General features: G+C 42.8%; 2 protein-coding genes across 5 annotated transcripts; both read left to right on the forward strand.

Annotated features, from left to right (window-relative positions):
- The first annotated feature begins 1,263 nt into the window (after window positions 1–1,263).
- Window positions 1,264–3,647, forward strand: LOC111961432 (bone morphogenetic protein 10). Its single transcript, XM_023983694.2, has 2 exons — window positions 1,264–1,732; window positions 2,307–3,647. Exons 1-2 carry the CDS (start codon window positions 1,381–1,383, stop codon window positions 3,356–3,358), a joined length of 1,404 nt encoding a protein of 467 aa, XP_023839462.1. The 5' UTR covers window positions 1,264–1,380; the 3' UTR covers window positions 3,359–3,647.
- A 4,067-nt stretch (window positions 3,648–7,714) lies between these two features.
- On the forward strand, window positions 7,715–23,229 carry smad4a (SMAD family member 4a). 4 transcript variants are annotated; one of them, XM_023983696.2, is made up of 12 exons: window positions 7,715–8,269; window positions 8,463–8,868; window positions 9,097–9,271; window positions 9,383–9,412; window positions 9,517–9,723; window positions 9,996–10,133; window positions 13,643–13,750; window positions 14,055–14,105; window positions 15,655–15,838; window positions 16,061–16,229; window positions 21,329–21,467; window positions 21,861–23,229. In XM_023983696.2, exons 2-12 carry the CDS (start codon window positions 8,629–8,631, stop codon window positions 22,070–22,072), a joined length of 1,653 nt encoding a protein of 550 aa, XP_023839464.1. In that variant the 5' UTR covers window positions 7,715–8,269; window positions 8,463–8,628; the 3' UTR covers window positions 22,073–23,229. The 4 variants fall into 4 exon arrangements, with proteins under 4 accessions (XP_023839464.1, XP_023839463.1, XP_023839465.1 ...); XM_023983695.2 differs by having other exon boundaries at window positions 7,715–8,041; XM_023983697.2 differs by having other exon boundaries at window positions 7,715–7,999.
- Window positions 23,230–23,355: the final 126 nt, after the last annotated feature.

Raw genomic sequence — 23,355 nt, forward strand, 5'->3', positions numbered from 1 at the left:
TTCACTTACATATCGTTGTTAGAAATAATACTATATTTCCCTTGATGTAGTGATGCTGAATAAATGCTTTTGCTAATCTTAAGCCTACCCCACTCTCCCCTACTGTAAAAGTATATCAAAGCCTTAAGCACTACTCAGTCTGCCCATAAAATACAACTGCCCAGAGGCTGTCATTAGGCAGCGCAGAGGGCTTCATTAAAATCAGCTGTGAGATGTCAATCAATCAATAACACCTCATCAAGAGATATCAAAGCTTTGTAATTGGTCTTGCAGATTTTAGAGTATGCTTTTTAAATGAATTTATTTTTCATCTAATCAGTAAATGTCGCTGAAACATCTAATCAGGAAATGTATTGAAATTCATTGTTGAATATTAGAACTACTGATAAGCAAATTGTTGTAACCAATATACTATAGGGTGGCAGATAGCCTGGTGGTTAGAGTGTTGGGCCAGTAACCGGAAGGTTGCTGGATCGAATCCCCAAGCTGACAAGGTACAAATCTGTCRTTCTGCCCTTGAGCAAGGCAGTTAACTGTTCCCTGGGTGCTGAAGACATGGATGTTAATTGATTAAGGCAGCCCCCTGCACCTCTCTGATTCAGAGGGGTTGGGTTTATTGCAGAAGACACATTTCAGTTGAGGCATTCAGTTGTACAACTGAAGAGGTATCTTGCTTTCCCTATACAGTGAACTCAAGAAAGAAAGAAACTGTCATGGATCGATGTACTCTGACCTCTTGTGGAACACCTGTAGCACTGCATGAGCTTGTCAACAGTGCTGTTGCAGTACCTTGTAACTCACTTTTCAGAGGTTACTCTGAAAATGCATTTATGCTGATATCTAGTGCCCTCACTCAGATGTTGTAAAGAAATATAGACTTTGTCCTACAAACATTAAGCAACTTGTATCACAACATGTTCTCATGTTCTCAGGTGGATTCTACATAAAATATCATTCAAGCAGAAAATGATGTGTACAAAGCAAGTCTCCCCTCAGCAGTGGCCTGCGAACAGCCAGAGAAAAGCATGCATAGAAAGTAGTAGATAGAAGATGAGTGGAGTTGGAGTTAGTGGTCGTCAGCAGGCTGGCGGGCCCGGAGAGAGGCAGGGGGCGAGTAGAGCCCTAGTGACATCTCCAAACTTGTCAGCACAGTGGGGTGGACAACACATCTCACCCTGCCCTCTGCACCCGATCACAAGATCAACAAGGACAAAGCTGTTTTCCCTCGACCCACACACCACCCTTTCAGCCCCAACCGAGACAAACTGCAGCTGGATAGGGGGGAACTGTTCCACAGGTGTCCTCTGCTAAGGATCCTTTCATATTTCCATATTTGATACTCATCCTTTGGACCTGAACCTGCCCTTGAGTCAGTCAGTCATGGTCGCTCCAGTGTTCTCCATACTGGGATACATCTACTCTTTTAGCCTCCTGCCCCTGCTACTGCCTGGTTGGAGCCAGGGCAGTCCCATCATGTCCCCCGAGGAGCGTCGACGGGGCCCTGGGGCCAGGGGTCTGGTGGATACCTCCATGTTGGAGCAGGATCAGGACATACAGGACTCTCTGGGTCAGTTTCTGTCTACGTTGAACCTCACAGAGCTGGAGGCCCGGGTCAGGCCCCGTGCCACACGTAAAGAGACACCAGAATACATGCTGGAACTGTACAACCGCTTTGCCAACGGTCACACAGCGGTGCCCTCTGCCAACATAGTGCGTAGTTTCAAGAATGAAGGTAGAACACTTACTTCTATTTGTCTGAGGACATTTTTTATTTTTGTTTAACACTTTCTTATTTTTATCATCCTGAAAATGTATCTTTGGGATATTATTAATTGTTTATTGAGCTAACATTATAAAGCCACTCAAATTAGTTTTGTTTAATTTGACAACTATAGCATGATACAATATATTGACTAATACAACTTAGTATGTCAAAAGGTATACACAGCTGTTTGTTTTCTTTTAGAGGAGTTAATATTTGACTAACTGTAAATCACTCTTTGTTTTGGGCTCAGGTTAACTGAGGTTGACTTTATTAAAGCAAGTTTTTTTTAACTTTAGCCCAAAATTGACAAGAATAAAATATTTTATTTGCCCTTAAAGAAACTTTTATTGAATTTAAATTGGTTTAACAGGTGCTTATTTCCTCTGCTTGAAGTCAGATGATATGATTGCAATAAAATCTAACCATTAACAAAAGAGCTAAAATTAACCCCTTATTATTGATGCATTATTTCATMTCAAATTGCTTAAATCCAATTGAAGTCTAAACCCAATTCAGACCTTCATTGATATTTTAATTCCAGATTCCTCCCCCTACAGTGTGACAGTCAGGGGCATGAGGAGACACCCCCTGCTGTTCAACATCTCCATCCCCCACCACGAGCACATCTTCACCGCCGAGCTCCGCCTTTACACCTTGGTCCAGAAGGACCGCAGACACTACGCCGGCCTTGACCGCAAGGTGACCGTCTACAAGATACACGAGGGGGGGCACTGGAGGAAAGAAGAGGGGAGGGACAGAAGAAAGAATGAGCAGGAGACAGATGAAATTGAGGAAATGGAGGAGCTGGCAACCCGGCACGTCTATGGTAAAGACGATGTCTGGGTTACCTTCGACCTGACCAATCAGGTCAACCTTTGGCGGAAGGCAGAGAGCTCCACCCACCGACTGGAAGTCCACATTGCAAGTCTGAGGTGCAAAGGTGGGAAGRTCCGCCAGGAAGTCAGAAAAGAGGATGGAAAGAAAGTGGATGTTGACATGGGCTTGGGTGAGAAACACAAGCCAGTGGTTATTGTGTTCTCAGATGATCAAAGCAGAGACCATCATGAGGAGGACATGGGGGAGCTCAACTGGATGATGGAACATGAGAACGACTTGCCGGCTGACCTGGAGCTGAGTCCACACGGGAACCGGGGGTACCAGGCTGGGAGCGATGCAAGGAACACTGATGGAGTGGAGCTGGATGAGGAGACTCTCATGCAACTGCACTCCAACCTCTATTACGACACTCCTCCCCGAATCCGCCGCAACGTCAAGGGTGACCCCTGTAAGAAGATCCCTCTCTATGTGGAGTTTAAGGACATTGGCTGGGATACCTGGGTCATACAGCCCATGGGCTATGAAGCCTACGAGTGCAATGGTGTATGCAGCTACCCTATGACCTCTGAGGTCTCGCCTACCAAGCATGCCATTGTCCAGACTCAGCTGAGCAGTAAGATTCCACAGAAGGTGTCACCAGCCTGCTGTGTTCCCACCAAGCTAGAGCCCATCTCACTCCTTTACGAGGATGGAGGAGTGGTCACCTACATGCACAAGTACGAGGGCATGGTGGTGGCAGAGTGCGGCTGTAGATAGTCATAGAACTGACTGAAGGTTCAGGAGAGAATTATAGAGACTTTGGATTAGCATAGACTGAGTGGTCATCAGTTTCACTATCAAAGAAGAAAACCAGATCATAAGTGCCGATTTGAAAATAACATCCATTTCCACAAGCATCAAGGATACTTGCTTTGTGCGCTAGAAACTGATATATAGTAGGGCATGAATAATTTATATTTACAGTATCTAATGAACACGCCGCTTCAACTACATTTTAAGATAAAGATAAACAGGGAGGAGTAAATAGGAAGATGACAGAGCAAAAGGGTGCATTATATGATGGAAATTTGTCATTTGTGAAAGTACATTTCTTATTATATGGAGATTATATAAAATGCTATTTTATAATGCCAGCAATATAATGTCATTTTGTAAAACAAAAGAGAAACACAAAAAAGATTTGAATGTGAATATTATGCTGTTCTTTATAGTTTGTATATGTTTGTCATCTTACATTTTACTTTAATTATGACGATTTGTTGGTATGTACTGTCAGATATGCACAAAACTCTCTTGGTTTAAATGACAGAAAAACAGAACAGATCACTCCTGCATGCACAGTATATATACATGCTGTTACATAAATATAACCATATATTCTACATGCAAAGACAGATGCTCATTCTAAAAGAGCGCAGGATGAATGGTGTTTGATATTTCAAATATGAGTGCTTCCATGATGGACTAGATGTCATAAAATGTGAAATGAAATGTATTATAGAAACACATGTGTTCCAGAAATGTATTATAGAAACACATGTGTTCCAGAAATGTATTATAGAAACACATGTGTTCCAGAAATGTATTATAGAAACACATGTGTTCCAGAAATGTATTATAGAAACACATGTGTTCCAGAAATGTATTATAGAAACACATGTGTTCCAGAAATGTATTATGGGAACGGAACTTTGTTTGAGGTCGTCTTTTACAAAGGCCTGTGGACAAGCCAAGACTACATGTTCACTACAGACGTTAATCTTGCTTTGAATAAAGTGGCATTGTGCAAAATGGCATTGATCAATGCAATTGACATATGAAAAACCTTTCAAAAATGGCATTGCTCCAAAAGTTGTAATATTTATTTTCGGTTTTAGGCTGGGTGTCTGTACAGCACTTCGAGATATTAGCTGATGTACGAAGGGCTATATAAAAAATAAAAAATAAAAAAAATATAAAAAAAAATACCAATTACCCTACCGAAGACATTCTTTAAAAAAGTATACTCGGTCATAACATACTTTATATGGGCTAATAAATTCATAGAATAAAAAGGACATTTCTACATCTACTTAAGTYTAAGGGTGGTTTTAACCTTCCAGACTTGGAATATTGTATTAACTCACAAAGCAAGGCTTTTACTTGCCGCTGTCACGAATCCCGCCGAGGCTGGTGCCTCTTCCTGTTCGGGCGGCGCTCGGCGGTCGTCGTCACCGGCCTACTAGCTGCCATCGATTCTTTTCTTTTTGTTTCTGTTAGTTTGGGCTGATTGGGTRCACCTGTTTTGAGTTTAGTTTGGTGGGTAGGCTATTTAAGGGCACGTAGCCCGCTGGCTGTTGGGCGGGCTTCTGTCAGAGCTGCTAGGAGTACTGGGTGGATGGAGTCAAGCGCAGAGAGCAGGTTTCAAGAACGTGGATTTATTTTCCAATACACAGGGAAAACGATCATGCCCTAAAACACACGGGCGCATGAAAAGACGAGTCCAAAAACACCGGACTAAACTGTTCCGAGAAAATAACAAAATCCACATTACAAATCCAACACCAACATAACAGAATACAAGCCCGCACAACAGCCAGCGGGCTACCTGCCCTTAAATAGCCTACCCACCAAACTAAACTCAAAACAGGTGCACCCAATCAGCCCAAACTAACAGAAACAAAAAGAAAAGAATCGATGGCAGCTAGTAGGCCGGTGACGACGACCGCCGAGCGCCGCCCGAACAGGAAGAGGCACCATCCTCGGCGGGATTCGTGACAGCCGCATATAGTTAAATGCACTAAAGAGGAACAATGGGTACATATTGAAGATGAGCACGCTCATCCCCAGAATCTGTTTACTTGTCTATTTTCTAAGGATAAAGCTACGAACATTAACAACTTCATAGTTAAGAACACTATAACAATATGGAAGGAAATTTACTTTATGGAATAATCGTGGATAGCTTTTCTGAATTCACTGATAAATTGGTCCACATGGAAAACCAAAGGCATATAAACCGTAAATGACTTGGTAACAGGAAAAACATTTATTTCCATGACAGAATGAAAAAAGTAATTTTGGACTGACCAATGTATAGTTTCAAATACATGCAATTTAAAAGTTATATATCACAAAATGTCGATTTGAAATATTTTGGACATCAGAGCAACCTTGAATATAGAATGTTGTTATAGAACAGACAAATTTCACAAATTCCACAGCACAACGGCAGAGTCAGGTCTGAAGTGTAAAACTAACAATGATTCAATAATCCATTCTGTCTGGGTTATGCTATAAAGTCCAGAAATTGTGGTCGGAGCTAGAAAGTTGGGTGTCTGAAATATTACAATGTAAATGTACTTTTAATCTGTCTGCATATTTCAAGACATGGCATATGGAGGTGTATTGAGATGCCCAATGGCCTGGACGATTCTCCTCTCATCACTCATCTTAAATTTTATTAAATAAAAAACTTGTAATTCAATTAATCCACCATCATTAACACAATGGAAAAAAATCTAATTATTTATTATGGAAATATTGAAATAGCAAGGGCAAAGGAGAAAAGTGAATTGGTACAATTTAAGGCCACGTGGCAACAATAATGCAGGCACTAGGGATGGAGATGTGAGCATGTGGGTCTGGGCAGTGGAGATGTAGTCGTTGTTTGCGTGCATCTGTAAGTGGTTGTTTGTATTTGATTTAAAAAATATTATATTTGGTTAAAAAAATATTAAAACCTTTCAAGAGGAGTGTCATATCAGGTCAGAGAATGTGAAATCAAAGGGTAAACAATTTAGAAGGTGTTATGACTTTTTTTTTAAATTGCAGATGACTTTATGTCTCTGCAAAATGTCTAACCTCTACATTTGGAGAAAGCAGAAGCAAAAAGGCACAGACGATGTACAAAGCCATAGATTAAGTTTGCCAGAAAGAAAGTTATTTTTCCTGAATACGTAATATACTGTCCATGACCATGGAACCAAATTAATGTTTTAAATCCTTTCTGCCCACTTATTATTGGGCTAATCTATCTGCCTCAGTCCGACTCACACCCCCTACCACCCCACCATCACACATCCTTCTAGAGCCACATGCAATGAAAGCATTGGTGATAAGGAGGTGTTAGGGCCTGGAGACGTGTAGACCATCACTCAGGATGAGAAACCAYTCCAAGTGGGGAGCAGTAGGGAGAGTGGGCTGTCAGATTCTTGGGCCCCAACACCAACAATCTCTATGGAACATTCAATACACCCCCCAGCCAGCCTCTGTTTACTGGCCAGTCTCTCTCTATTCACCACTGCCTGGTCCCAAACACTCCCACTTCCCTTCTCTGGCATGGATACTCTGGGTCCCTTATCATGGCTTTGCCTGCAGTACAGATGGAAAAAAAACATGTCACATCACCACTCCTGTTCTGCTGTCAGCAGACTGAAGGAGAGACAACCTCTATGGAATCACGCTGAACTTTTAAACCAACTGGACTTGGTTCTCAGTCAAGATTTGCTTTTCACTGCCATGCATTTGTTAATCAAACCTATACTGTATACTGTACCTAATAGCTATTGAGCTGTTACAGAAATTATTTCAGAGTATTTATTCATGACTTGAAAGGTGATGGTTATTTATTTAGTAAATTTGATGTGCATGTGAAAGTTCAGTAGACTTATTGCATCTTGTGGAAATGAATTATTTTGAGGAAAAATAAACTTTATTTGTTTTGCAGCACGAAGACATGGTTGGCATATGGTGTTGTTGAATGAAATGCCAGATCAAATCTCCAGAATGTTGGATATGCACATAGGTACATGGTACATTTACTTGGAAACTAATTACATTTGTAGGTTATAAACCAGGAGCAGAGATTGACTCATGAAGGCACATCTTGGTTTTTCAGACCTCATATATGGGACTTATGAACACTTCTACATGAGTTTGTAGAATTACATTGATATTTTATAAATGACATGTGTTTGTCATGAATGGAAAACAGAATGAACACACCGATAAGAAATCAAAACGGACCTTTTCAGCCCTAGGGCCAATTTTTGGGCCGCCCAGCCTGGTTCTCTGAACTCGAGCAAAGCTGAGTCACAGAACATGCTCCCCCTGCTGATATGAGTAGCACTGGACCAATGCACCCATTGCACATTTGCACTGGAGTCGCGAGGGCGTTGCAGGGAGAGAGGGAATTGTTTATTTTCGTAACTAGCACTTTAGCATCGTTTACCAGTCAGTATATTGCGACCATGTTTGTCTTGTTTCGCCACGGGCACAATTGAGAAACATCAAAGAGTCGCATCATATCTCATAATTAGAAGATAGTCAAGTAACGTTATTGGCTCGAACTTCGATTCAAAGAACACTGGTTTTGTTGTCGTTTAGCAAGCTAACTAGTTCAACGATAATACCATTGTAGGTTTGCTACGAGAAAGTATTAGCATTTTTAAAAAAATGGTAATTTAGCTACACTGACTATTAGCTACAACTTAACCACACGGGCACGTAATTTTTTGATTTTACAGTAGTAGGCTCGATTTTAAGCGAGCCTACTACTGTAGCTAGCTAGCGTACTATCCTCCTTTGAGAACATCCTATATGTAAACGTTAACCATAGCTAGTTAGCTGGGTATTTGCGTTAGCTAACGTTAAAACGAGGGATTTTATGTAAAATAGTTAGCTTTTGTAAGTAATATTTTTGTAACTAACTAGCTAAGATTGTGTAGGAAAGTAGCTAGCTAAGTTTGTGGTGCTAACGTTTTCTTGCTAGCTAACTAAACATGATGGCATTATTAATTTGCTGCCAGTCAATGCTTCTGTACATTGATAGTACGGTAACGTAGTGCTCTAACGTTATTTTCTTGCTCCCTCACTGCAGTCTGTCCTGTACATCCCACCTGTAGAGTGAAGGGAACACATTCCATTCTAACCCTGGCAAAAGGTTTCAGAAAATGTGTTTTTGACTCATTGATCTGGAGGGAGGACTGAACTGGAAGCCTTAAGATTGAACTCCAAGTAATAGAGACTGTGGAACGGTGAGCAAGATGTCGATCACAAACACCCCCACAAGCAATGACGCTTGTCTGAACATCGTGCACAGCCTGATGTGCCACAGACAGGGTGGAGAGAGCGAGACCTTCGCCAAGCGAGCCATTGAGAGCCTTGTTAAGAAACTGAAGGAGAAGAAAGATGAGCTAGATTCTTTAATCACAGCCATCACCACCAACGGAGCTCACCCCAGCAAGTGTGCCACCATACAGCGCACCCTGGATGGACGCCTGCAGGTAATGGGATAGCTTGGTCATTCATTAGGTCATCCCGTAGTAAAACATTTTGCAACTTAAAATGAAAAAGAGCATTTCTTATTGGACAAGTTCTGATCGTCCCTCCCTGTTTCAGTCCCTTTGGTGCCTAATGAATTCCACCTTGGTGATAGAGAGGAGATATTACACTTGCATTACAGGACTGCTGTACTATGTTCATAACTCTTGTCTTCTCATCTCTGCTCTCAGGTTGCGGGGCGTAAAGGCTTCCCCCATGTGATCTATGCAAGACTGTGGCGGTGGCCTGACCTGCACAAAAATGAACTGAAGCATGTGAAATACTGCCAGTTTGCTTTTGACCTCAAAGCTGACAACGTGTGTGTTAACCCGTACCACTATGAGAGGGTGGTATCACCAGGGATTGGTGAGTGGGATTTATTTTCTCCTCTTCTTGAATACTGTTGTTTAGCCCCTCTGACTTTTCCTTTGAATTCTAAGTTGGATCTCATTTGTGTCCTTCTACTTCTCTTCACAGACCTTTCAGGACTGACTCTTTCAAGCTCAGGTAAGGGAGGCTCTCGCTATGTACTAGTAATTTGCAGTTCACAATGGAGGATTAAAGTGAAGTTCCCCAAAACCTCGACCCTCTCACCCTACCTGACCTACCAGGCACACTCATGGTCAAAGATGAGTATGAATTTGAGAACCAGCCATCTCACTCTGGCGCGGACGGCCACCATCAGACCATCCAGCACCAACTCTCCAGACCAGGGGGTCCTCAGGATTTGTTCAGCAGCCCAGCCCTGCTCCCTCCCCCCGAGGGCAGCAGCTCAGCCTCCACCTCTGCCTTCTCCAGCCTCGCTGCTGGAGCTTCAAGTGAGACGCTGTCTTGTAGTTCATTACTCCCTTTAAATGTAAAGTTTTATTTTGTGGTGAATACGCTTCTGACATAAATACAGGACACAGTGGATCCCTCATACCCCAAGTCAAGGTCATGCTGAGAAGTTTTTCAGATGTGTCATTCCTGATCACTTTTGTTTGTGTGTGTGTCTGTATCGTGGTGTATGTATGTGTGTTTCTGTTTGGCTGTGTGTGCTTATGTTTTCCATACCCACCCACCCTGGCCCGTCCTGCTTCTGTCCCTATAGCCCAGTCCAGTAGCCTTCTGTCAGGGAGCCATATCAGTGAAGGTCTGCGGCAGCTATCCTCAGGGCCAGGCCCAGCACAGGGACAGAGCTCACAGCAGAACGGCTATCCCCTGGCACAGAGCGCCACATACCATCACAGTAAGCACCCACACTAAGCCCTCCAAATTTAATACAATACCAGATACAATACTTTTCTTTAATGAATCYGACAGGAAGGATATACTGCTTCCCTGAGACCAGGCCCAAATTCCCGTCATTCTTGTGAAGAAAAGACGGAAATACAGGGGGYGGAGGTCGGGGTGCCTTGTGAGAATTCGTTGGCGAGTGGGTAAACTGCCTTTACCATCTGTTCTATTGGCCAACGTGCAATCACTGGAAAATAAACTGGATGATCTACGATTGAGCTTATCCTACCAATGGAACATGAAAAACTGTAATATCTTATGTTTCACCAAGTCGTGGCTGAACGACGACATGGCTAATATAGAGCTGGCTTGGTTTTCCGTGCATCGGCAGGACAGAGCAGCCACGTCTGGTAAGACAAGGGGTGGGGGGGTCTATTTGTCAATAACAGCTGGTGCGTGATGTCTAATATTAAAGAAGTCTTTGAGGTATTGCTCGCCTGAGGAATTGTACCTCATGATAAGCTGTAGACCACACTTATCTACCAAAAGTTTTCATCTACATTATTCATAGCTGTCTATTTACCACCACAAACCGATACTGGCACTAAGACCGCACTCAACGAGCTGTATAAGGCCATAAGTAAACAAGAAAATGCGCCGGGGACTTTAAAGCAGACAAACTTAAATCTGTTTTACCTCATTTCTACCAGCATGTCAAATGTGCAACCAGAGGAAAATAAACTACAACACCTTTACTTCACACACAGAGATGCATAAAAAGCTCTCCCTCACCCTCGTCGGACGTGGCAAGGCTTGCAAAATATTACGGATCACAAAGGGAGACCCAGCCGCGAGCTGCCCAGTGACGCAAGCCTACCAGATTAGCTAAATGCCTTTTTATGCTCGCTTCAGAGGTAAGCATGCATGAGAGCACCAGCTGTTCCGGACGACTGTGTGGTAATGCACTCTGTAGTCGATGTGAGCAAGACCTTTAAACAGGTCAACATTCACAAGGCCGTGGGGCCAGATGGATTACCAGGACGTGTACACAGAGCATGTGCGGACCAACTGGCAAGTGTCTTCACTGACATTTTCAACCTCTTCCTGACCGAGTCTGTAATACCTACATGTTTCAAGCAGACCACCATAGTCCCTGTCTGTTCCCAATAAAGTGAAGGTAACCTGCCTAAATAACTACTGCCCTGTAGCACTCACGTCGGTAGCCATGAAGTGCTTTGAAAGGCTGGTCATGGCTCACATCAACACAATCATACCGGAAACCCTAGACCCACTCCAATTTGCATACTGCCCCAACAGATCCACAGATGACGCAATCTCCATCGCACTCCACATAGCCCTTTCCCAATTGGACAAATGGAACACCAATGTGAGAATGTTGTTTATTGACTACAGCTCAGCATTCAACACCATAGTGCCCACAAAGCCCATCACTAAGCTAAGGACCCTGGGACTAAACACCTCCCTCTGAAACTCGATCATGGACTTCCTGACGGGCTGCCCCCAGGTGGTAAGGGTAGGTGGCAATGCCTGCCACGCTGATCCTCAACACCGGGGCCCCTCCTGTACTCCCTGTTCACCCACGACTGCGTGGACAAGCACGACTCCAACGGCATCATTAAGTTCGCTGACGACACAACAGTTGGTGGAAAAATATATTGGCCATGTAGCACACCCCCTCGTGTCTTATTGCTTAAATTAAATACGTCACGATGTGTATATGGGGCATCACTTGTTTTAACGATGCATTGTTCCTACAACGGCCGAAGATGTRATGTGCATTCCCCAAAACACTATGCAGAGAACGTTCTTTAAGTGCGTTGTTAGATACTTATAGGATAGAAAATCTTCACTGCTTTCGGATCAGCTTTATTCATTAAAATCTTACCTTTTAACATTATAATTACTTCACAATAATGACGGATCAGTTTCTAGAGTGCTATCACCTATGGCTGTAAATGTCAAGGCGGCTTATTATGCAAGGCTACCCAACAAATATATTGAGGCAAAAAATTTGACAGTAGCCTATTGGCACAATAGTACTCAATTGATTGAACATGAAATTGATTGAAATATATATATATATATATATATATATATATATTATAGGCCCATGTAGCCTAAATATATTTTAATGCAGTCATCTCGGTTTTCATTTGAAGCATCTTGTCATCCTTCACTTTTTTTGTAACCATTGTAAAGACTTTGGCGACTTTGTAGTCAACCCTGTTCAGAAGTTATCAGCCTTCAGACAGACAAACCTCTTGATTCTATGTTTAGCGGAGATTTTTATCTAACGAAGCACTTACCTGGTCTACGAGTGGTCTGAGGCAGTCGATAAATAACAAGTGCAGCTTTAGTTACGCTGGTTTGGGGAAACACCACAGAGATTTAATGATGCCCCTACTAAGGTTCTAATGATGAACTTAGCCATAAGATGTTTTTGGGAAACCGAGCCCAGAGGTGCGTTCAGTTTGCTTGAATGTTTACTATGTTGCGGAACGGTTTGTACTGAATGACACGATTCCCCAAACCGTTCTTGTACGTTCTACAACAGACTTTGAGATACGTTTGCTCCCGTTTGGTGGGCGTGGCTTGAGGCAATAAGTGATGTATTTAAAGGGCAGTGGCCACGCTGACAGCGTTCCACAACCCAACCCCTCCCAGTTTTCCAACTGGTCATTCAGTACAACACCGTTTCCATTCAATTGAATGTGCCAGAACGTAAACAAGTACTGAACGCAGCCCTGTTCCATCTAAATGTCTGGGGGTTCTGGCTATATGATTGGATAGAGCACACATCTGAGCACAGTCAGCACAGCTGCTTCTCTCGTGTTAGTGTGCACTGAGCAAGTGGGCATGATCATAATCCATACCCCCAACCCTCCAGTAAGTCGTGACGCACTGACTTACAAAACTCAGTACGAGACTGACTTTGTACGAGACTAAATTTAGGACCAAAATGAGCATATTTCCACTTTGTAGTCAATTTTGACAGAAATGTGTGTTTCTGACTCATATTGATGCCACATAGGCCATTTAAAACCAGGGAAGTTGATTCTAAGGGCAAGTTGACCTTTAAAGGGAGTGGGCACCTGCATTCATCAGCCTAAATATAACTCTCACTGCCTGTGCTATTAGCAATTACAGAAATGACCTGCACTTACAAGCAACCATTACAGGTAGCACTCTCATTCATCCGCCCTCCATATACCATAACAGCCCTCATATTTCCTCCCTGCTGCTTTTCACAGTAACCCTATTAACTTCTCAGAACCTGGACGTTCTCAACATTTTTCTTCTCTCAAAAAAGCTTTTCAGCGTTACCACATTGCATTTCCAGCGGGTTCATTCCTCCTCGGTCAGTTATAGAATTCCTCTCACCCCTGTGACTGTAACCTATGTATGTGTCGAGTGTGATTTGTGAGTTGTGTTTAGTTCAAAGCTAGGTCTTTTCTTGCTATATTGATGGTCTGACGCAACGTGTGATTGTTCTGCTTTCAGGTGCCACCTCAGGCTGGCTGAGAAACGGGAACTTCTCCCCCCCAGTGCCTCATCACCAGAATGGGCACCTGCAGCACCACCAACCCATGCCCAACACCCCACACTACTGTGAGTGGCTGTGTTGGCCCCCTCTCTGGGTATACAGCTAGTGGTGCTGCCGCCAACATCTGAGCCTAACATATGTTAGCTTTGCACACCTGGATTGTACAAATCTATGGCACAAAGCAACAAGCTAACATTGAATTCATGTAACAAAGATTATGGTCTTGTGAAATGAAAGAGCTATTTTCCAGAAATTATGTGAATTTGTACTTATGCTATTCAACATACATTTTTTGTTCATTTAGCACGAGCAGTACAAACAGTACCATTCTCTGGATTGTTGTCTTATTTACCTGCCATTCTCTTCCAGGGCTCTCGCACAATAAGATTGCATTCCACCCCCCTATCTCCAATCACCCTGGTGAGTCTGTGTGCAAAGGTTATGTGTCCCCACCAGAGTATGTGTCCCCATCTGATCCGGCATGAGGTGTGAAATACAGGGCCTTCAGAAAGTATTCACACCCCTTGACGTATTCCACATTTTGCGGCGTTACAGCCTACATATAAAATTGATTACATTTAGATGTTTGTCACTGGCCTACACACAACACCCCATAATGTCATATTGGAATTATGTTTTTACATCTTTTTTAAAACAAATTAAATAACAAATGAAAAGCTGAAATGTCTTGAGTTGATAAGTATTCAACTCTTTTTTTTTTATGGCAAGCTTAAAGTTCAGGTGTACAAATGTACATAATAAGTTGCATGGACTCACTCTGTGTGCAGTAGTGTTTAACATGATTTTTTAAATGGCTACCTAATCTCTACCCCACACATATACAATTATTTGTAAGGTCCCTCAGTCGAGCAGTGAATTTCAAGCACAACCACAAAGACCAGGGAGGTTTTCCAATGGTTTACAAAGAAGGGAACCTATTGGTAGATGGGTAAAAAAAGAAGCAGACATTGAATATCCCTTTGAGCAGGGTGCAGTTATTAATTACATTTTGTATGGTGTCAATAAACCTATTTACTACAAAGATACAAGCGCCCTTCCTAACTCAGTTGCCGGAGAGGAAGGAAACCGCTCAAGGATTTAACCATGAGGCCAATGGTGATTTTGAAACAGTTTGAGTTTCATGATTGTGATAGGAGATAACTACAATGTTGTTGATCCATCCTCAGTTATTTCGCAATGCTAACACATGACAGAGTGAAAAGAAGAAAGCCTGTACAGAATAAAAATATTCCAAAAGATGCATCCTGTTTGCGACAAGGCACTAAAGTAATACTGCAAAAAATGTGGCAAAGAAATGTAATTATTTGTCCTCAATACAAGGCATTATATTTGGGGCAAATCCAACACAACACATCACTTAGTACCACTCTTCATATTTTCAAGCATGGTGGTGGCTGCATTATGTTATGGGTATGCTTGTCATTGGCAMGGACTATACACGGGAGTTGTTGCTTACAAAGACGACATTGAATGTAGCCTAGTTACAAATTTGACTTGAATCGGCTTGGAAATCTATGGCAAGACTTGAAAATGGCTGTCTAGTAATAATCAACAACCAACTTGATAGAGCTTGAAGAATTTTTTTTGAAGAATAATGGGCAAATATTGTACAATCCAGGTGTGCAAAGCTCTTTGAGTTACCCAGAAAGACTTACAGCTGCCGAAGGTGATTCTAACATGTATTGACTCAGGGGGTTGAATACTTATCTAATGAAGATTAAGTGTTTTTATTTTCCATACATAAAAAATATAAATAAAATTCTACTTTGACATTTAGAGTATTTTATGTAAATCTTTGACAAAAAAAGACAATTAAATCCATTTCAATCTTACTTTGTAACACAACACAATATGGACAATAATCAAGGGGTATGAATACTTTCTGAAGGCACTGTAGAGGGTATAGAGACCGAGACCAATTGATGCTGGTTCTTTTGTTCTGTTCCAGCCCCTGACTACTGGTGTTCCATTGCCTACTTTGAAATGGATGTTCAGGCTGGGGAGACGTTCAAGGTTCCGGCCAGCTGCTCCACGGTGACTGTGGACGGGTACGTGGATCCCTCAGGAGGGGACCGCTTCTGCCTGGGTCAGCTCTGCAACGTCCACAGGACAGAGGCAATCGAGAGAGCCAGGTACTCTACCATAGAAAAAGGAAGGATTTAATGTCTTTGCGAAATTAAATGGCTAAGCAGAGTGCCTGCCACTCCCTTCAGTTTATATCATTCATATTTTTGGAAGAGTATTGGTGTACCATAGCAATATAAAGTATTTTTTTAGGCAGATAAATAAAAAATCTTGTCATACTGTCTCTCTGTTTGYGTCTCTTCTTCCCTCCTTTCTTCCTGGCTCTATAGACTTCACATTGGTAAAGGGGTGCAGCTGGAGTGTAAAGGGGAAGGGGACGTGTGGGTGCATTGCCTTAGCGATCATGCAGTGTTTGTGCAGAGTTATTACTTGGACAGGGAGGCAGGACGTGCCCCTGGAGATGCAGTGCACAAGATCTACCCCAGCGCCTACATCAAGGTGAGATATTATATTTTTATTGTATTCCATTGAGCTTTTATTTTGTACTATTTTTATTATTTGAATTACTTCTATTCTTATTTTTGTCGCGTCGTTGAGAGGGGTACCTGCAAGTGAACATGTCATTGTACTGTGTACACACTATGCGTATTCTGTGCATATGACAAATAGATTTGATATCACAGCCCACAGACTCACTGCTGAGGAATGGCACCCCTAAGTAAACAAGGACATGTTTTTGATCTGTATGTATTATTTACATGCATTGTGTCTCAGTGGTTATTTGACAGCTTGGTAAGGTTGATTGTTCTCAAAACTGGTTAAAATCCTTACGTTTTAGACCGTTGAACCTTTGGATGAGCACAGTTATTCGAAAATCTGAACTGACTTTAGTATTAATTTTTGAGAAGATACAAATAAGGTCAGTTTTAAAAGTTAAAAAGCTCAATTTGATTATCTACGTGACATTATTACATACAGGGATATACCATGACATTAGATGTAATAAACAACAAATGTTTGAATGTAGTTCTTATGACATGCACGCTCAGTAGCTTACAAATATATTTTTTATTTTTGTCGGCCAATCGAAGCGGGACTTTATTCATTCAAAGGCTACATTTGTAGCAAGTGAATTGATGATATATTTAATCAGTGCAAGATGGAATCAAAATTACAGAATTAAAAGTTAACTAATGAGGAGGAGTAGGCCAACAGGTAGGTTGTTTAATATGAATGGATGTTATGTGTAGACAAGGACAGGGAGAAAGCACAACAAAATGTAGCACCAATTAGTCTAGCTGGCTTCTCTTATCCAGTGTTTCCCAACTCCAGTCCTCAAGTACCTTCAACAAAAGGTTTCTGTTAGGGTTATAAAAAAAAATGTAGAAAAGCTGTTAAATATATATTTTGCATGCACTACAGACGGCTGTATCGGTCTGCTAATGCAGGACTAGTAAAGGCCCAGTGCATTATTTTTGTATTAAAAACAGATTTTTCATCGGCACCCCTACTTCCCGCAGCTATGGATATTTTCATCTCTATCACATGAAACCGCTTGCGCTTGCATGTGCAGTGCCCTTTTGACAACTGTGTTTTCCCGCTAATTGCATTATGGATCAAACATTTGCGCATGGTCTAATGCCTTGTGCGCATTGCTGTGCTTAATAATGTGAAGAATAGTTTAGCAACATTTTAAGCTAAGCTTTCTGATCTGTTGCATCTGACTCATTTGATTTTTTACTTTACTTTTTTTTTTTACCTAGGCCTACTGGTTGTATGAATTTGGCATCTATCTTCCCACAACTGCCCCAGAGTCTGTTTGGAATAGGTTATTTCTACCTCGACAAGCTGACCAATAGAATAGGTCATATCTAAAAACCAGCTTGTTAATGAATTCTGCACATCAGAATTCGGTAAGGACTGCACATTGTTGCATCCTCGACTTGCATGTTCTGTTAATATGAATTACCATAATCTACATGGGATTTCTGTCATTCTGAGCACTGTGGGTGGACACCCTAAAGGTTGCGCACCCAACGCATAAGGGTCCGTCAGACTTCTCTAATGTCCAGTAAATTAAAATGGAAAACCTGCCCCAACAGTACGCATTTTTATTGTAGGTGTGGACAAGCACACCTGATTCAACTTGTCAACTAATCATCAAGCCATTTGATTAATTAAATCAGGTATGTTTGTCCGTGGCTGCGATAACCATGTGTGCTGTTGTGGGGGTACTGGAGTTGGGAAACACTGCTGTAATCGAAGCAGTCAAGACCAGCACTATCAGATGGGATGATAAATAACCTATGGTAGCTAGAAGTTTTCTAACTAGCATGAGTCGGCTTTGATACATTCTACATCTCTCTCTACTTGCCCTACACTCCTGCGTCCCAAACACACCGGCCCCTCCCCCTGCTGCAACAGCAGAGCTCCACCGCTTCTCCCTCGTGCAGCAATAACTGCTCAGGTTAAAGAAAATAAGTACAAAAAAAAAACATGTATTTCGACTATCCAGATATCAAATTTCATAATATTATTTGAATAGTGAAATGATTTCAGTTGCCCATCTCTAGTTGAACCCCTATCCCCTCTTTTTATTTTATTTTATTTCACCTTTATTTAACCAGGTARGCTAGTTGAGAACAAGTTCTCATTTACAACGGCGACCTGGCCAAGATAAAGCAAAGCAGTGCAACACAAACAACAACACAGAGTTACACATGGAATAAATAAACATACAGTCAATAATACAATAGAAAAAGTATATATACAGTGTGTGCAAATGAGGTAGGATAAGGGAGGTAAGGCAATAAATAGGCCATAGTGGCGAAATAGTTACAATATAGCAATTAAACACTGGAGTGATAGATGTGCAGAAGATGAGTGTGCAAGGAGAGGTACCGGGGTGCAAAGGAGCAAAATAAATGAAATAAATAACAGTATGGGGATGAGGTAGTTGGATGGGCTATGTACTGGGGCAGTGATCTGTGAGCTGCTCTGACAGCTGGCGCTTAAAGCTAGTGAGGGAGATATGAGTCTCCAGCTTCTGTGATTTTTGCAGTTCGTTCCAGTCATTGGCAGCAGAGAACTAGAAGGAAAGGCGGCTGAAGGAGGAATTGTCTTTGGGGGTGACTAGTGAAATATACCTGCTGGAGCGCGTGCTACGGGTGGGTACTGCTATGGTGACCAGTGAGCTGAGATAAGGCGGGGCTTTACCTAGCAAAGACTTATAGATGACCTGGAGCCAGTGGGTTTGGCAACGAATATGAAGCGAGGGCCAGCCAATGAGAACATACAGGTCGTGGTGGGTAGTATATGGGGCTTTGGTGACAAAACGGATGGCACTGTGATAGACTACATCCAGTTTGCTGAGTAGTGTTGGAGGCTATTTTATAAATTACATCGCCGAAGTCAAGGATCGGTCGGATAGTCAGTTTTACGGGGGTATGTTTGGCAGCATGAGTGAAGGATGCTTTGTTGCGAAATAGGAAGCCGATTCTAGATTTAATTTTGGATTGGAGATGCTTAATGTGAGTCTKGAAGGAGAGTTTAGTCTAACCAGACACCTAGGTATTTGTAGTTGTCCACAAGTCAGAACCTTCCAGAGTAGTGATGCTGGACGGGCGGGCAGGTGTGGGCAGCGATCGGTTTTAGAGCATTCATTTAGTTTTACTTGCATTTAAGAGCAGTTGGAGGCCACGGAAGGAGAGTTGTGTGGCATTGAAGCTCGTTTGGAGGTTAGTTAACACAGTGTCCAAAGAAGGGCCAGAAGTATACAGAATGGTGTCGTCTGAGTAGAGGTGGATCAGAGAATCACCAGCAGCAAGAGCAACATCATTGATGTATACAGAGAAAAGAGTCGGCCCGAGGATTGAACCCTGTGGCACCCCCATAGATTTGACACACTGAACTCTGTCTGAGAAGTAGTTGGTGAACCAGGCGAGGCAGTCATTTGAGAAACCAAGGCTGTTGAGTGCCGATAAGAATGTGGTGATTGACAGAGTCGAAAGCCTTGGCCAGGTCGATGATTACAGCTGCACGATATTGTCTCTTATCGATGGCGGTTATGATATCGTTTAGTACCTTGAGCGTGGCTGAGGTGCACCCATGACCAGCTTTGAAACCAGATTGCATTGTGGAGAAGGTACGGTGGGATTCGAAATGGTCGGTGATCTGTTTGTTAACTTGGCTTTCGAAGACCTTAGAAAGGCAGGGTAGGATAGATATAGGTCTGTAGCAGTTTGGGTCTAGAGTGTCTCCCCCTTTTGAAGAGGGGGATGACCACGGCAGCTTTCCAATCTTTGGGGATCTCAGACGATACGAAAGAGAGGTTGAACAGGCTAGTAATAGGGGTTGCAACAATTTCGGCGGATAATTTTAGAAAGAGAGGGTCCAGATTGTCTAGCCCGGCTGATTTGTAGGGGTCCAGATTTTGCAGCTCTTTCAGAACATCAGCTATCTGGATTTGGTTGAAGGAGAAATGGGGGAGGCTTGGGCAAGTTGCTGTGGGGGGTGCAGGGCTGTTGACCGGGGTAGGGGTAGCCAGGTGGAAAGCATGGTCAGCTGTAGAAAAATGCTTCTCAATTGTCAATTATTGCAGATTTATCGGTGGTGACAGTGTTTCCTAGCCTYAGTGCAGTGGGCAGGTGGGAGGAGGTGCTCTTATTCTCCATGGACTTTAGTGTCCCAGAACTTTTTGGAGTTTGTGCTACAAGATGCAAATTTCTGTTTGAAAAAGCTAGTCTTTGCTTTCCTAACTGCCTGTGTATATTGGTTCCTAACTTCCCTGAAAAGTTGCATATCGTGCGGGCTATTCGATGCTAATGCAGTAYGCCACAGGAGGTTTTTGTGCTGGTCAAGGGCAGTCAGGTCTGGAGTGAACCAAGGGCTATATCTGTTCCTTGTTCTACATTTTTTGAAAGGGGCATGCTTATTTAAGATTGTGAGGAAAGCACTTTTAAAGAATAACCAGGCATCCTCTACTGACGGAATGAGGTCAATATCCTTCCAGGATACCCGGGCCAGGTCGATTAGAAAGGCCTGCTCGCTGAAGTGTTTTAGGGAGCGTTTGACAGTGATGAGGGGTGATCGTTTGACCGCAAACCCATTACGGACGCAGGCAATGATCGCTGAGATCCTGGTTGAAGACAGCAGAGGTGTATTTGGAGGGCAGGTTGGTTAGGATGATATCTATGAGGGTGCCGGAGTTTACGGATTTGGAGTTGTACCTGGTAGGTTCATTGATAATTGTGTGAGATTGAGGGCATCAAGCTTATATTGTAGGACAGCCGGGGTGTTAAGCATGTCCCAGTTTATGTCACCTAACAGCACGAGCTCTGAAGATAGATGGTGGGCAATCAATTCACATATGGTGTCCAGGGCACAGCTGGGGGCAGAAGGTGGTCTATAGCAAGTGGCAACGGTGAGAGACTTGTTTCTGCAAAGGTGGATTTTTAAAAGTAGAAGCTCACAGACCTGGATAGTAAGACAGAACTCTACAGGCTATCTCTGCAGTAGATTGCTACTCTGCCCCCTTTGGCAGTTCTACCTTGTCGGAAAATGTGTGTAGTCCCTAACCCTCCCTGTGTGCTGTGCAGGTGTTTGACCTGCGCCAGTGCCACAGGCAGATGCAGCAGCAGGCAGCCACAGCACAGGCGGCAGCCGCAGCACAGGCAGCAGCAGTGGCTGGAAACATCCCCGGGCCTGGCTCTGTAGGAGGCATCGCCCCCGCCATCAGTGAGTCTCTCTCTTCACACTATTCATCCTTTAACCTGTCTGCCAAGCAATATTTCCATCTGTCTTGTCTCCGAGCATCTCAGAACCTTACAGAAATGGCTAAATGTGTGCACTGCCTTAGACGTGTAACTCTATATAGGTAGTGAATCATTCTATCAAATATGTAGTACTACCCCCTAACTGGGCTCCCGAGTGGCGCAGCGGTCTAAGAGGCATCACTGCAGTACCTGGTTTGAATCCAGGCTGCATCACATCCGGCCGTGATTGGGCGGCGCACAATTGGCCCAGCGTCATCCGGGTTTGGCCGTCATTGTAAATAAGAAGTTGTTCTTAACTGACTTGCCTAGTTAAATCTAAAAAATGTAACTATTGTTTTTAACCCCCTCCCTCCAGGTTTGTCTGCGGCGGCAGGTATAGGAGTGGACGACCTGCGCAGGCTGTGTATCCTGAGAATGAGCTTTGTGAAGGGCTGGGGGCCTGACTACCCCCGGCAGAGCATCAAAGAGACTCCGTGCTGGATTGAGATTCATCTCCACCGGGCACTGCAGCTACTGGATGAGGTGCTGCATACCATGCCCATCGCTGACCCCCAGCCCCTGGACTGAGTTATAGAACGGCAACACTAACTCCACTTTGTTTATAACTGACTGCCCATGCCGCGTAGGCTAGCCCATTTGAACGCTGTCCGGGATGAGAGAGGGGTGAATTATTTCTTTTTTCTACCCACTGGCATCAAAGCCAGCCAGGGTTCCTTCTCTGAAGATACCAGCTCATGAATCTGTTTTCTACTTGCCTCAGAATCAGGATATACAGTCGTTACTCATGGATGCTTTTCATTCTGTTCTATTCATATCATCCTGTTCATTGACTGACAGAAGGCCATGTCATGACACTTTATATACTGTATTTGAGTTTCAATGCTACTTTTTTCCCAGATGGCATATAAGCTTAATTAAGCACTTTATTGGTTTGCTTTTCATGTGCTTGTTTTCAGTATGTTGTCTTGTTGTTAGTTTAGGTATGCAGTGTGAGGGGTAGTTTCCGCATACATTTCTAGTTTATCTTAGAATATTCAGCTTTTGTAGCAATGAGTGGGATCTAGACCAGATGGTGTTCACGTCACGGACTTCAATAATGTTTTCAGATGCCTCAATGTCTAGACAGGTGTTCATTTCAGTTAAMATTTTTATCTCCACTTCATATTTCTGTAATCATGACTTTGATGAATTAACTTGTGGTAACATTCCTTGGAGATATTGGAGGAAAGGAAGCCATATTGATGCCAAATGAACCCATATGAAAGGAAACAGTTCAGAGCACAGTCCTGTCAGTCAGTATTGTGAAAGTTATAAATAAATACAGGTTTTTATGACCAGATGCTGCATTATGAGATCAGCACTTGTGTGGGCCTGGACTACTTGTCACTTTATAATTACAAACCGTGGTATGAGACAATATACCACAGGTATGACGCAAAACTACTTGTTTACTGTTCTAATTATGTTGGTAACATGTTTATAATAGCAATAAGGCACCTCAGGGAGTTGTGGTATATGGCTAATATACCACTGCTAAGGGCAGCCCTTAGCCGCGGAATATTGGCCATATAATACTCCCCTTTGGGCCTTATTGCTTAATTATATATTTTTCTGCCTTATGACCATATGTTAGAAAATGATAAATATGTAGGCTAAGGACAGACGTGCTCCAGTGCTCGTCCTTTACCTTCATAATTAATGGAAATAAAATGGTGTATAATTTATGTTTGGTGTTCATTCTTTCGCTTGGTCTTAGCACACAGCTGTATCACTCCCACAGAGCAAGGTTCTCCCTGTGGTGTATAAGAGGAAACACACCAGCGATCAGTCGAGTACTTAAGCAGCAGGTG

This window comes from Salvelinus sp. IW2-2015, linkage group LG4q.1:29, assembly GCF_002910315.2.
Source record: "Salvelinus sp. IW2-2015 linkage group LG4q.1:29, ASM291031v2, whole genome shotgun sequence".
NCBI classification, from domain to species: Eukaryota; Metazoa; Chordata; class Actinopteri; order Salmoniformes; family Salmonidae; genus Salvelinus; species Salvelinus sp. IW2-2015.